Source organism: Lampetra fluviatilis, chromosome 30 (assembly GCF_964198595.1).
Source record: "Lampetra fluviatilis chromosome 30, kcLamFluv1.1, whole genome shotgun sequence".
In the NCBI taxonomy this organism is placed as follows: domain Eukaryota; kingdom Metazoa; phylum Chordata; class Hyperoartia; order Petromyzontiformes; family Petromyzontidae; genus Lampetra; species Lampetra fluviatilis.
This window is the reverse complement of record NC_136304.1, coordinates 3,427,802-3,442,399: the sequence shown is the minus strand read 5'-3', so window position 1 is coordinate 3,442,399 and position 14,598 is coordinate 3,427,802. Positions and strand designations below refer to the sequence as shown.

The 14,598-nt window shown below is 52.6% G+C and overlaps 1 protein-coding gene across 4 annotated transcripts in view; it reads left to right on the top strand.

Annotated features, from left to right (window-relative positions):
- LOC144943138 (hypoxia-inducible factor 1-alpha-like) overlaps window positions 1-14,598 on the top strand; it is an 83,284-nt gene that overhangs the window by 60,137 nt on the left and 8,549 nt on the right. The window contains exons 8-15 of one of the 4 annotated variants that reach the window (XM_078870344.1): window positions 4,869-5,016; window positions 5,482-5,708; window positions 7,349-7,599; window positions 9,821-9,967; window positions 10,569-10,772; window positions 12,244-12,545; window positions 12,855-13,026; window positions 13,927-14,083. In XM_078870344.1, the coding sequence (XP_078726470.1) occupies window positions 4,869-5,016; window positions 5,482-5,708; window positions 7,349-7,599; window positions 9,821-9,967; window positions 10,569-10,772; window positions 12,244-12,545; window positions 12,855-13,026; window positions 13,927-14,083 (1,608 nt within the window). Of the gene's footprint in view, window positions 1-4,868; window positions 5,017-5,481; window positions 5,709-7,348; window positions 7,600-9,820; window positions 9,968-10,568; window positions 10,773-12,195; window positions 12,546-12,854; window positions 13,027-13,926; window positions 14,084-14,598 lie in introns of all 4 variants that reach the window. The other 3 variants (XM_078870343.1, XM_078870342.1, XM_078870345.1) reach the window with 3 other exon arrangements.

Here is a 14,598-nt window from a genome sequence, read left to right as displayed (position 1 = left end):
TGTGCGTTACGTTACGCGGCTGCAGGAACAAACCCAGTGCGCAACAGGTCACGTTCCGGTGAGTTGCTATCGAACATCTTGACATTTCAGAGTAAATACGTTCCACTCCCCCCCGCCCTCGTCAAAGAAAGGAGTCAGTCCAGTGGCATTTGTTTTGAGTTCTCTGGGGCACGCGGTGAAAGCGCAGCCCCTGAAAGTGCCCTATTCCGCCGCTGCAGGCGCAAGCAACATCCTCCACTGGAGGGATTTCTCCCGAGGGTATTTTTTTCCATCGCTTCCACACTGGACAATCACGCAGGAGGTGGCCGTACCGACACCTTACCCCACCGCGCGTGACCTGCCCCTTCTTTAATTGTGGTGAAGCCATTGATATTAAACTGCTGGGTGGACACGGGTTAGCTATGGGGGGGTGGGGGAGGTGTGGATAGGCCAGTCATCTCAGTCAACCCATGGCACCTGGGTCTGTCCCGTGACCTCCTTGCCAGTGGGCGTTTGACACTTCAAGTGGCCTTAAAGTGCACCTAGCATGGCACAAGCGCCGTGGCGACGTCACCGGCACTTAGTCGTGAATGGCGGTTGTTGTTGTTGTTGGGGTATTTAAGAACCTTTCTCTGGCAGCAGGACCCGCACCACCGATTAGCATAGTTGGCCATGGACGGTGCGAAATAAGTTCAACATACATACAAACATGCTTACATACAGAATCCAAATGCTGTCGTGGTCACGTGGGGTTCAGGCTATCCTGCCATCGATGGCAGGACCCCTTTTGGGGGCAAAAGGTCATCGAGGTCGTAACAAGGGACAGGACAATTGTATTGCTTTAAGTGCCCTTCTGGCCATAAACGAATGCACCCTTTTGCCATTATTCCCCGCTGTCTGTCTCCCGGCGGCAAAAAAAACGATTGTGCACTACCACCCGAGTGACCTCTTGTCCAATCGATGACCTCACTCGTGAACACGCACTCGTACGTTCGAGGGTTCTCTTTTTTTTGTTTCTCTCGATCAGCTGCTGGATTATGGCCTCCCCCACGCATCGCCGGGCATGAGAGCAGGGCATGGGGGAGGTTCTCCATACACGCTTTTGAGATATTTCAATCGTACTTCGTCACGTTGATGAAGGCGTGAAGTGTAGACCGGAGCAGGGCACAGGTACGGCCCGGTTTGTGACTCCACCGCTAAATGGGCGCTTCCCTACGTCTTGCAGGCCATGACGGATATTTGACCATATTTTACCACGCTGGTAAGTGTGGGTTGGTGAAGGTGAGGGGTGCGGGGGCGTGGGGGGCAGTGGATTTCACTGCATTGTCCTCGACTGTCTTTTGCACATCATTGCGGTGGTCACCTGTGCAAGCGCTATCCAGGCTGCACCCTGCTTGGCTTACGATGTGTGACGAGATCGGGGACATTCCGCGTGATCTGGCCACGGGCACTCTCATTAGCGGCCGAATGTGCCACTTCGCCCGGCCGCTAGGAATGCCATTCCCGGTGACGACGATTGGCCCCGCGATAACGTTTCTGCAAAACTCGCACTCGAGAAATCTTCGCCACTTTCTTTCAGGGTTATGTAATTTCCAGTAATTTTAACTCGAAAGCTGTCCGTGTTCACTTCGAGTGCAATCTGTTAATGGGGGAATAGGGGGGGGGGCTTGTCCTCTCAACCCTTAATAAGGAACAAAGATGATGTAAAAAAAAATAGAGAAGATAACCGCTTCGGCTGATTTTTTTTCTTAAGCCTGTTGCTCGTTATCTGATTGGCTTTTGGCCACGGCACCGAGACTTGTGGTCTAAGGACAAAGAATCCAGCAGTGTTGCTGTGTCTGCGCTCAAAAAAAAATTCTCTCCCGTATGTTTCTTGAGATATTATCGTGTGCCTCGTCTGATGTGGCGCCCAGATTACTAGGGACCCAAAAAAAAAGAAGGGGGGGGGGCCCTGATTTGGAGGAAGCAAAAAAAATTGTTTGGCACCGGCCCACCGCTGTGTTTGTCAAACCGCGCGGCCCCATTTCACGTTCGAACGACCTCAAAGCTGCGCGCGTTCAGCGGCGCCGGAGGAAAATAACAGCAAATGAGCGAACATTTTCGGAGAGATGCGAAACGGCGAACATGGGGTTCGTAAAGTGCACGTTCACAGTTGAATTGAACTTGGCGTTAAGGCCACACTCGGCATTCGCGTCATCCTTATACCACGAAGCAATCGAATAGGCGCTCGTATTTCACAGAGGGCGGGGGGTTATTGTGCCATGTGGTTGAGCCCAATTAAGTAATTTGCCGGTCACTTTTAACGACCGCTTTTGAAGGCACAAAGTCTTTTATGGTCAATCCACTGGCAGTGTTTAGAATCAGAATAGTTATACTGGAGGAGTAATCCGATGAGCTATTAAGCTCTTTTTCACAGACATCCAGTCGGGGCAGGTCAGAACGTTACAACAATAAACAATATAAAAACATGATAGGAATGAAAATTATAGGAAAGGTAATGAAATCACGAAAAAAATATACAAATAAAACGAAACGATGTTTTTTAAAAAAATATCTTACCTGAGCTATGTAGCTTCTTTTTCGAAAGCGACCTCGCCACAAATTGATACCTCAACGAGGCGAGCTCATCACGTGGAAATTGTCAGGCGGAAAAGTAAAATAAAAATAAAAAAAAATTCACCCGGGTGTGACCACGGGGTTCGAACCGTGAACCTCTGCAGCAGGCGACAAAAAAACACGGCTCAATCACTCGGCCAGGTCACCGCTCATTTCTCCCAGGAAATCATCGCCACGTTTCATTTTCATATGATTGGTTTTTTTTCCTTCATCTGGGGGGCGGTTGGGTGGGAGGAAAGAAAAAAAGTTTCCAGAGAGAGAGAGATAAAAACAACCTGCATACGAGAAGGGTAACACAGAAATCGCCCACGCGGATTCAGCCCACGGCTTTACCGCCATCTCCTGGCAACTTCCCAGATTTGTGCGCATCTCCGGGTATCAAAGATGATAACGTAAAAGGACAGACACGTGTAACAAAAAAAAAATTACATATTTATTTTTCCCCTGGTTATAAAGTGTTATTTTTTGTTCCTGGGCAGTAAGTAGTAAGTGGGTACTAAGTGTTATTTCGTAATTGCTTATGCCTCAAAAGTACAGATAATGGATATTATTCCCCACATACTTTAGTTTTGTGACAAGGACAGTGATATTAAGAAATTGACCTATTTTCAATGAGAAAACGTGGTGAGCATTTGTGTCATTCCTTCACAAAAAGTCCTGGTCACAAAAGCAAAGTTTGTGGGGAATAATAACCATTTTCTATACTTTTTAGGCATAAGCAATTAAGAAATAACACTTAGTACCCAGGAACAAAAATTGTGTTACATAGTGAATTGTCAACACCATTCCTCTGTTAACATTTCTTGTAACATTTTCCGAAACTGTGGGTTACGCTCATGCGTTGAACACCGCAATCTGGTTCCAAAATCTAAAATAATGATACAGCTATCGTGCTGTGACGGTTCCACTTGAATACGGAAGCTTGTGTTGCCTCCGAAACGTCGTGATTTTTATTTTATTTTTATTTTACTTTTATTAATTTTAATTTTTTACCTACGTGACTTTACCGAAAAAACCTAAGAATATGAATCCTTGCAGTCACGAAAGCTTCAAATCTAGAATTCAAATCTAGAAATAATAAAGGACATCCAATCGTTTTATTCTTAACAAAATACAAACCGTGCTGTATAAATCGCAACAAATGCCTGCGTTCGTTTCTGCAGTAACTTCCATTACACGGGTTCTGTGTGACGCCGCCAACGCTAAGTGGTTTGGCTGGGGGGAAAAGGGGGCCTTTGTTTGCATCCACAGGATTTTGCTTGCCATTCGATTTTAACGTTTGGGTCTCGTTCCCCATCAGCCCGTAACAAGGCTGTGCTTTCTGCTTTGAAGCAGCAGCCGCGGCGCCCAGAAATTATTGAACGTGGCGACGATCTGGGAACAGTCCCTTGTATGAACAGGCGAGTGCGGTATGTTTTGGATGCCAAAATTTTTTTTTACCCAGGTCACGATTCACAACCACCGAGTACACGGTTATCAGGGTGAAAATCGCTCGTCTGTACGACTGTGCAGCGATGGTGTTTGTGTGTATGTATGTGGGAAGGGGGAGTGAATGGGAGCAGTGGTTCGTGCACTCCGCTTAGAAACCAGCGGACCCAAGTTCGACTCCAAGCCACAGCTAATATCAGGAGCGAGTGATTTCTGAACCGCTCGTGGGCCTCCGGTAGTTCAACTGAAGTCTTAAGTGAGCCCCTGATGCGGTGTCTAAAGACATCAACACGGAGGAGGGAAAGGCGGCCAGAAGTGTGGTACTGGCCGCAACCACCGCCTCTTGCGCGCCGTGCTGGGCATTTATAGATTCTCACAGCGCTTGCCCCAACAGTCTAGCAAGGCTGTCGGCGTTGGGGGACCATACTCCACCACCAGGGAGGAGGCCCACCAATGCTTTAGATATCTCTGAACGTTCGAGCCGTGCATGGGAATTGAACTCGGGTCGCCGGGTTTATGGCGCGTTGCCATAACCGGCACCATCCTCTTCTTGGTTCTTTCGAAAGAACCAAGAAAATGAATCCCTGCAGTCACGAAAGCTTTAAATCGAAATTGGCACCATCCTATGCAAGGGCGACGTGACGGTACAATCCACGTCTCGGTTGTTGATGTTGTTTTTGAGCGGTGTTTGGCAAGAACGGCCGGGCATGGTGCTGGCCACCCCACCCGCCTTGCGTGCCGTGCCGGCCTTCACATGTGCTCCTCGCTAACAGCACTTGCCCCAACAGTCTGCTAAGGCTACACGGGGTGGGGGGGGGATCTTTGTCTTTGTTGTTTTTGAGCAGTGTTTGGCAAGGGTCAGGCGACGACCGGCCACTACCGGATGCTGGCGAAGCGCGGCGGCTTCGCGTGGGTGGAGACACAGGCCACGGTCATCTACAGCCCGCGCAACGCACAGCCGCAGTGCGTGGTGTGCGTCAACTACGTGCTCAGGTAGCCAGCACCACTCTGCCCCCCCCTCGCCCCACGCGCGGCGATGAATTAAAACATTTTCGGGGGACAGGGAACGTTGCGATGGTCGCTCGTTTTTTTTCGGGAAGCGAAGCGGATTGCTCGTCACGTTACGCTTACAGGGCACTGTGTCACACATATATATACACAAGGGAAGAGTCGTGCTTCGTTACGTATTTATTTATTCGTCCGAAAATGTTATATTGTTCAAAAATCGTTGCTGATCCACAACGGGCCGGCTAAACATTTCACGGGGGGGGGGGGGGCATCATTTGCACGGCGGCTCGCGCGCCTGGCTGCCTCGCTTGCGCTACGAATCCGGCAGCACGCGTTTGGGACTCCCCGCCACAGCTGATGCGAGCGACATCCGCCGCGGGTCCCTGGCGCTGCACGTTCCGACGTGACCCTTCGTGCCGTCGGCGCGACCATTTCTTCCCCCTTGCGCAGCGGCGTGGAGGAGACAGGCACGGTGCTGTCGCTGGAGCAAACTGAGCGGCTGCTGAAACCTCATTCGTCGCCGCCGTCGTCACCGTGCGCCAACCCCGGCGGCATCGTTGGCGCCGCGACGATGGGCGAGTCGCTCTTCATGAAGCTCAAGGAGGAGCCGGACGAGCTGGCGCTCATCGCCCCCACGGCCGGCGACGAGGTCATCAGCCTGAACTTCGGACTCGGCCGTGAGTCGCCCCGTCCCAGGCACCGTCCAGGCTACCTACCGAGAGCTCCGCTTGGCTTACCGAGCCCCGGTGGGAAAACGACACCGGCGACTTTGGCCGAACTCTTCGTAGAAATAAGAGTCTGTCGTCCGTTACGTGATCATCGTACGTAGGACTCCTCTCTCGCATCGTACGTAGCCAGCCACGTACAAAACGCGGTAACCTAATTGCAAGTGGACACTTTGAGCGGGCGGTGCCGGTGCACGGCCGAGCCGAGCCGATGCGACTCCGACCGCCGCGGATGAACGGCGCGGATGAGGAACGCACGGCCCAGCCCACGTTTCGGTTCCCACACGTTTGGCAAAAACACCTGCTGCAAATACATAAAGTTGAGTTCATTCTCCCGGCAAGGCAGTAACCCCCCTTCCCTCGCCTCCCTGCCTCCCACTTGTGAGCACTCGGCAGCATAAATGGGTACGAAACAGTGAGCTGATTGGCATGTCTTGTGTGGCAGGCTTTTCTGGGTGTACAAACAAAATAATAATAATAAAATATCCTTATCAAAAACCCTCAGAGTAATGGGAGAAACGTCTCAATCCATGCTGCACAGCTCCCTTGTTTAATCCTCATGGACGGATCTTTTTGCCACGAAGTGAAGAGCCGTATTTTAGCGTGATGCATTGTGTGCCATCACTCAGGGTCCAGGATTAGACTCACCAACGCCCTGCACTTGACAATCCAGTTTAATCACGGGGAGGCGACACCCAGATTCAAACCCAGGATCTCAGCTGTGCCAGCTTAGCGTCTCTTGACCCCTGGGCCACCCAGCCCAACTCTGGGGCTTTAAATTTAGCCGTGATGGGTGTGGACGTGTGGCGTGGTTGTAGATCCGTATCTGGCTTGTGGCACGGACAGGATCCTGAGAACAGAGAGGGCACGGCCGGGCTGTCTTAGGCGTAGGTCAACTTTTGTTTTTTCCCCCCTCGCGTCGATTGAAGTTGCATAAGACCAGGGACACTAATCAAGCACAACTACAAGCATACGCTCTTGGGGATTATCTCATTGTCCCATCTGGAGTTAATTTCACCGAGTGCCTATCCCACGGCAGACTTCCGTGCGCGCCATTCCTCTCGAGCTGCCGTGGTGCGCCTCGCCAAGTTCACCGAACGTCGCATCATCACCCTCGTCATTATCCATGGCTAATCCGCTGATGCTGCTGCTGCTGGATGAAGGGCTCCAAAAGCCGCCGACGTTTCTGACGATCCTACGATGTTAATGATCCACGCAGCGCCTTTGACGCGAGTCGATTTCACAGCTGCATCTTCTCGGTGGATGTCCCACCAGACACGGTTCCCTTTCCTGGCCACCGCTCCATCATTATTCTGGGCCATCGTGCCTTCCAGTGACACGTCCTGCCCAGGCCGCACTCTTTTACCAAACGACCTCCACATTTGGAATCAGCGTCACGCGTTTAGAGTATTTGGCTGCTCGAAATGTGCACGCGATGAGCCACTTCGTTGCGCTATCATTTGTGGCCAGGTCGCTTCTGAAAAAAAAAAAAATCTAAATAACTCTGCGGGCCTTACCTGGCTAAAATAAAAAAAAATACAACTTTTAGTAGCGAAACAGTTTGTGGGCTGCATGAACGTGAACCCCCACAGATCGCTGCGGCGGTGGCGGTGGCCTGCAGCATCCGCCGTTGTACTCGGACCTCTCTCTCTACGACGACGTGGCACTGCCCAGCCCCGAGCGCGGGGACCGCGAACCTCCGCTGGGGTTGCCCCTCACTCCGCCGATGGCCGCCCCGCGGGATCCGCGACCGCCCCGCGACTCGGCCTCCGCCGCCTTCTTCTGCGACGCGCGAGTGCCGCAGACCTCTGCCAACCGGCGCCAGGACAGCGCTGGCAACACGGTGATGATGATAATGCAACAATGATGTTGATATGATGACTAGGGTAGATGATGCAATTGCTTCAGGGTTGTGCCACGCGTTGTTCGCCATCATCTCCAAAGTTTTCGCTCCAACGTCCTGGGGCTCATATAGTAATAGGCGTTTACCCTTTCAACTGGTACAAAAACTGACACCTTTATACAAGGCGTCATGTTTGCAATAACCACAACACAAGCAGTCAAAATACAAACAAAAAGAAACAACTCTGATGATAATAATGATATGCACTGTCCTTGAAGTTGATTGGTCCACACCCGAGACAGCTATTCTTAGAGCCTAGTCTCCATTGGTGTTGGACCAGATGACGCCTTTTGGTAAAGGATGTCTCATAGTGTCCTGGGGCTCATTTTGATTCGAGGTGTGTCGTGTTGATTATTGGTTTATTAGTTTTATTTCAACCCACGCCCTCGTCTAACAGCATCTCTCCACTTGAGCAACCGCGTTTTGTCAATAATTGTCAGTCAATTTCATTCTCAGCGGGATTTCGGAGAATATGCATGTATAACTTCTTTCGCGCTGAACGTAGCCAACCGTGCTATTGGGTGGAAGAACTACCGGGGCTGGCGGAAGGGGCCCTGATTCACGCGCTGCGCCACAAACCCCCACGATTTTGATTTCGATTCCCGGTCATGGCAATCGAAGTGAGTGTGGCGAGCGATGTCTGAACCAGTCTTGATGGTCCCACCTTTGTCAACCCGCACTCACCAGCGTGGTGAGTGCGGTAAAACAACCCCCCCCTTCTGACCTGGCGTGGGATAGAGGCCTTCGGCTTAGGGTTGACGGAAGGGTTTTGCGTTACATGTACCAATGTGGAACTTCCTTCGCGCCGTACGTAGCCAACCGTGCGAATCGGAGGCGAGGCATTCTACTGCCCAATTCAGGCTCGCTTGCGGGTTCTCTCCTCGTTCCGAGAACGACACTACCCCTTCCCTCCCCCTTAGAGGAAGATCAGAGCCCCTGCGCCTCGCATTTCTCAGACGAGGTGTTTCGCGGCCTCAGGCACGCCTGGACAATTAGCGTCCCGCGTCTTTTATTTTAGGAACGAGAGAGGAGAGCGGCGAGTTCTCTGCCGCATCGCGATCGATGCGAGCGAACGCGGCCGTTGTGTTTTTGTCGCCACCGTGGATCGGAACCTCGCCCACCCCCCCCCTACATCCCCCGTACCCCCACACCCTCCTAAAACCTCCCACACCCCTCACACGTGGAGGGGACCTCCGTGCTTCGGTGTTAGCGATCAGGGCCATACATGGGACGGAATGATTGGATTAACGGGACGACGTTCATCCTCCTACTTTATTGTGTTTTATTTTATCAGCTGCCCCGTTGCGTGCTGGCAGTTGACGCGATGGGCGAGGATTATTTTTGTTTGTTTTTTATTCCCCTTGCCTCGGTCCACCCAGCAGCAGTTAAAATAGTGGACAACGCAGTAGATCGGCAGGTTGCGTGCGGTGGGGTAAAGTGTGGGCACTGCTGCCGCTTGCAAGACATCTAACGAGGCTTCCAACAGTCGGCCAAAACACCCTCGAGTGGGGCTGAAGATATCTCGCGAGTGGAGGCCTCTTTCAACCGGCAGTGGCTTGAGCAGAGACATTGCAGGGCTGCGCCTTCACCGAACACGATTAACAATTTACAACCCGGACGTCAATCAACTGGTGGATGACGATCCGGTCAAGAATAACTGCATACAAAGCCACCACGTTCATTAAATGAGATTCTGCACTTGATTTCGATCATTTCCGGCTTTGAAAATTTAAAAAATATATATAATCAGTTTATCATGCATTGAACATTTCTCCCTTGTAGGGCGGGTGGGAAAGTGATACCCACTGGTGTGTGAATCGGAGATCACTTGAAGGGATCCCAGACGTGACAAGCCGCCAATAGTACAGCAACTAAACATCGGGCTGTGAATGAATATTTTCTTCGTTGCAAATTTCCCCCGATCGCAGCATCCACGTCACGTGACACAGCACCCATTCGCATCTCTCGCGGAACAATTCATCCCTTCGATTCGAACCCAGGATCTCGAGCTGCCAGCTCAGCTGCTCTCTGACCCTCCGAGCCGCGTTGGTTAAATATTTTTTATTTTAAACGCCAAGAGAGAGAGAGAGAAATGCAATGTTCGTTCTGCATCAAGTCGACGCTCCCTGTAACGACGGTCGCCCGACATTTGCCGTTGCAGCGCTCCGCCTCCGAGGAATCCTTCTCGCCCCTGGGTGGAGACCTCCGAATCGACACCATCGAGAAGCTGTTCAGTGTGGCTCCGGAGACGAAGGCCCCAGCGCCCACACAGGTCCTCACAGCATCCCCAGAGCATTCACTCCCAAAGGCAGGTCCACAGCTCGAGCCCGCCTCCATCCCACGTGATCCTTCTCCCTCCTTCCCTCTCTCTCTCTCTCTCTTGACCTCGCAACAACATTGCACTCTCCACACGAGGGTTCTTCAACTATTGTAAGGAAAATGATTTGGTGACGCCTCCGCCGCTGCTGCTGCGGCGGTGCAAAACAAATAAAAACTCAACACGTTCATCAATAACACCGTGTGACATTAAAAGGAAACATATACGATAGGGTGACGTTTCGGGGAATGGCCCTTCTTCATGGCAAGCGGTACACCCAAGAGCAGCAATACATCAGCCCCATCCGCAAGTCGCAATGCGACAGATATCAAGCGTTATTTCCAGAGGTTGCACGTTTGGACAACGTGAAGAAAGCGAGAATGAGGATTGCACTCAAATCTTCGTCCGTCTATTGCGACGAACGGAACGACAGCAGCAGTAGCGAGACGGTGACGAAGGCTCCTCCGAAGCCAGCCCATTGAGAATTGAATGACTGCGCGTTTCGAATTTATGAAAAGCGTTTTCGCGTATATGAGGAAGTTTAAATTTGGCTCGCGGTATTTATGTTCTGTTTCTCTTGGCTTGCCGGCAGGAATTTGGCAGCGATCTGGACCTTGAGACGGTGGCTCCGTACATCCCGATGGACGGCGAGGACTTCCTCCTCTGCATTCCGGAGTCCGCTCCGGGTTTTTACTCCGACTCCCCGCTCCCAAAGAGCCCCCCGGGGGCCACGGGCCCACCCGGAACTCCGGCTACACCTCGCCACCTGCACTCCGGCATCTTTCAGCCCCCCGAGGTAACGCATCCTGGGAATGCCGCGATGCGGGCCGATACCCACGATTCGTGTTGTACACCACAAAGTCACCGATAAATCACGTGATCGTTTGTTTTTTTTAAACACCATTGTGCAGCGATTACCGTGGTTCGCGTTGTTTGTTTTTTCACGTTTTATTCATTAACGGAATATTTCCGAGCGAACAAGAGCACAGTTGTTAAAGTTTAAAATAAATAGCAGGAGTACGCCACGCCCGCCGGCGTCACGCTCCCAAGCTTCGGCCAAATTTTAAAATTGCCCGCAAATTGCTGAAATCGTGAATAGCTACGTGAGCAGCGTTGTCGCCTCCTCCTGTGAAAACTTACAGCAGACAATAGTGGTCTGTGAAACAAGCCGTGTGCTGTGACGAATGGCACAAACACAAATGTGCACACGATTGCAATTGATGATTTCAGCCTTTAGCCGTTTAATGGGCGCTTTGCGATAAATGATGCGATGTGGGGGTTAGTTGACCGCGACGTTCTCCTAATTCGTCTGACTATTTAATTATCTCCTGCGTTGCCGAGAGCCTGTTTGCTGTGACCACTAAAGGTTGTAATGATTATAAAGACTTATAGCGGGAGTGTAGCGGTTAGCGGGCGCTGCACTATGATCCCGGCGACCCAAGCGCGATTCCCGCTCATGGCCAGTAACGGTGACGGTTATCTGAAACGGTCCTGGGCCTTCCCTAGGTGGACTCAGACTCAAAATGAGTACCTGGTGCATTGTGTAAACATAGCTACTGGGGAGACAAAGGCGGCCGGGCGTGGTGCTGACTACCCATACCGTGTTCCGGCCTTCATAGGTGCTCGCTCACAGCAATGGTCTGTTAAGGCAATATGGGGAGGGGGGTCCCTTTGTATCTTTGTTTTGTTACCCACTAAAGGGTATTGACAGTGCTGTTACACCCTCGGTAACGAATAGGTTCCCCACCCCTGCTGTAGAGGGGCGTGCACTGTGACCGCTGTTCTCACGGTTTGTCACGAATACAATTCGTACGCGCAAGGTTTGATGGCTGATTCTTTTTAATACTGACGGTGATGCCTTGAGTGTGGGGCCATTCAACTAGCACGGATCCTCATGTCTCCCCCACCTCCTTCTCATACCTCCCCCCTCTCTCTTCACCTTCTCTTCTCCCTCTCGACAATCTATTGGGTTGTTATCTGATACGGGAGTTATCTGACATGTTACTATGTTTTGCTACTCGTTCCGGGCGCGACTCCGCGAATATTACAGTGGGAGTGAAGATGCGAGTTTTCAATCAACGTTTAAAATACAAACCTCTTCATTGTGTTTGTAATGCGGGTGCTCGACGCACTTTTTATTTTGATGTTTCGCGAAAACAAGTATTTATTATTATTCAACGTGTGCGTGCGTGCGTGCGCGGCCGCTTTACCCCGCGCAGTTCCAGCAACCGCTTCGGACCCTGGCCGCCCCCTCTCCAATTTCCCAGCATGCACCGCTGCCCGAGATCAGCTTCCGCCTGGACGAGTTCGGGGTGTTCGGCCTCAACCGCCTGGAGGAGACGCGGCACGGCAAGAGCCCTCCTTCCCCCGTCACGGCGGCCGGCGCCGCCGCCACCGCTCCGAGCGCGTGGGTCCCGTCGACCCTCACGGCCAAGAGACCCAAGTTGGACTCCCCCTGCGAGGCCGTGCCTCCCCGCGTGGGAGCGAACGCCCCGTCGCGGATGCTGCCCCTGGCCTACCCAGCGCCGCACCAGCAGCAGCACCAGCAGCAGCAGGCGTACGCTCCGAGGTGAAGCGGCGATTTGCGCTTACGTGAGGATGTTGGTCACGGGAGTGGTTTGCTCCGGTGCCGGAAAGGATTCAACGATGCATATCAACAAAACGCCTAGGTTTTTGCGGGAAATATTACGATTTTTGGGTTAGGGCATGTAACGAGCTGGCCCAATTTTGTGTCGTAAGATCCTCCCAACATCTGACATTTTATTCTGTATTACCTGCAGATGCTTTGGTGCAGCCACTTGATGTTTTGTGCCTGCGCTCAGCAACCGTGATAACAAACAAAAAAACACACACACCACATCTCTCTCTGTGCATGCAGGCCGAGTGACGGTGCCCACTACGTGGAGATGCCAGGGTCCCTGGCTCGGTTCTCCGGCCCCTTCATGGCCCACGTCGCGGCCACCGCCGCCTCGTGCCGCAAGCGTCGGCTGAGCAACGAGGGAGCCGCGTCGCCCATGAACCTCGCCGCCTACGCTCAGCAGCCCGGCCTCGTGCGTGTGCCACACTGCTCCGATCTTTAGCGTAATCTCCTGCGCAGGCTTTCGCAGTTACGCCTGCGCAGCTCCCACCCGATGTGCTTCCGGGTCGTGCCGCGTGATGTATGCGCGTAGAATTTCTTCCGCGCCGTACGTAGCTAAACCGTGCTCATCGGAGGTACGTTGTGCCGCGTGTTGCTCGATGTGGGACGGTTTGCTCCACGCGATTGAGCAATGCGTGGTACAATCCCGAAAACACAGCGGGTGTAGAGAAACGAATTCCGATTCATTTAGCCTGGAGGAATCCGATGAGCTACGAGGCTCATTTTAACAGATGTCGCCGGGTCGTCTGTAGCACAGTCCGCAAACCACTGTGCCACGGACTCGGCCCGATCATGGCCAACGTCGGTAGCGAGCAAGTTTTGCCAGAATGTGTCCCTGGCCTCTCCTAGATTGACCAAGCCTTAAATAAGTTCCTGGTGTGGTGGGCTAAATCATTATTATGGGATCTGGCCACAACACCCCATCGTTGCACCATGTCGACCTTAATAGGTGATCGCTAACAGCATTTGCCCCAGCGGTAGGTTCTGCAGGGATCATCGGCATTCACAACGATTTGGAATTGTGCTCCTGTGATTCAGACAATGCTATGGTCTCGGCGATCTGCATCCAATCCCTAGCCATGCCCAATGCTCTGGGTGCCCCTCGATAGATTGAAAACTAATTTCTTTAGAACTGCTTTTTGTGTTTAGTTTGTCGTCGTCGTCCCCCCGCACCTCCGATTAGCACGGTTGGCTACTTTACGGTGCCAAAGAAGTTCTACGTACGTACGTAGCTAATGACCACGGCAACCGGTTGCCGAATTGCTCCCCAATGCCGAGACTTTCCTTCCTCCGCCCCTCGGCGTCTCCACAGGGCGCCTCGCTCGCCGTGCAGCCCGAGCCGTACGCCGGGAGGGCGTGTGGACTCCCCGCCCACGGGGACTCGCGCTGGAGCGGCGGGGACTGCGCCACCGACAAACTCGCCGGGCCTGGCAGGGGCCGCCAGGCCCTCTGCCGTAAACCCGCCACAGGTTCGGCAGCCTCCCTCCCTCCCTCCTTTTTTTTTTTTAACGATCAGACGAGAAAGATGCTCGGTCTTTCGGCACTTTACTTCGTTCATCATGTCGTTTTCTTTTTTGCTCATGTGCTCCCTTTTTTAATCAAAGCTATAACGCGGCTTTCCCGTGTAACATTAGTCCCATTGTGTGTTACTGTGTTCATAGACACCAACAAGAAAACAAATCACACTCAAAAACCCATCACCAGATCCCCTGCTGCTGCGCTACCAGCACCATAGCGGCGAAGGCACCTGCCTGACCTCCCTCCCCTCCCTCCCTCCCCTCCCCTCCCTCCCCCCTTTCTCCCTCCCCCCCGATGATTGCACACAAGGAGAGGGGGGAACGGTTAGGAGTAGGAGAGATTGAGAGCGGAGCGGGCGGGAGGGCACACAAAACGAGACGAGGGAAGCGAGGTACGGTGGGGCAAGGCCACGGAGAGATTCAAATACCAGCGTATTGTCGCGGATCCTTGCGGCCGATCCTTCGAC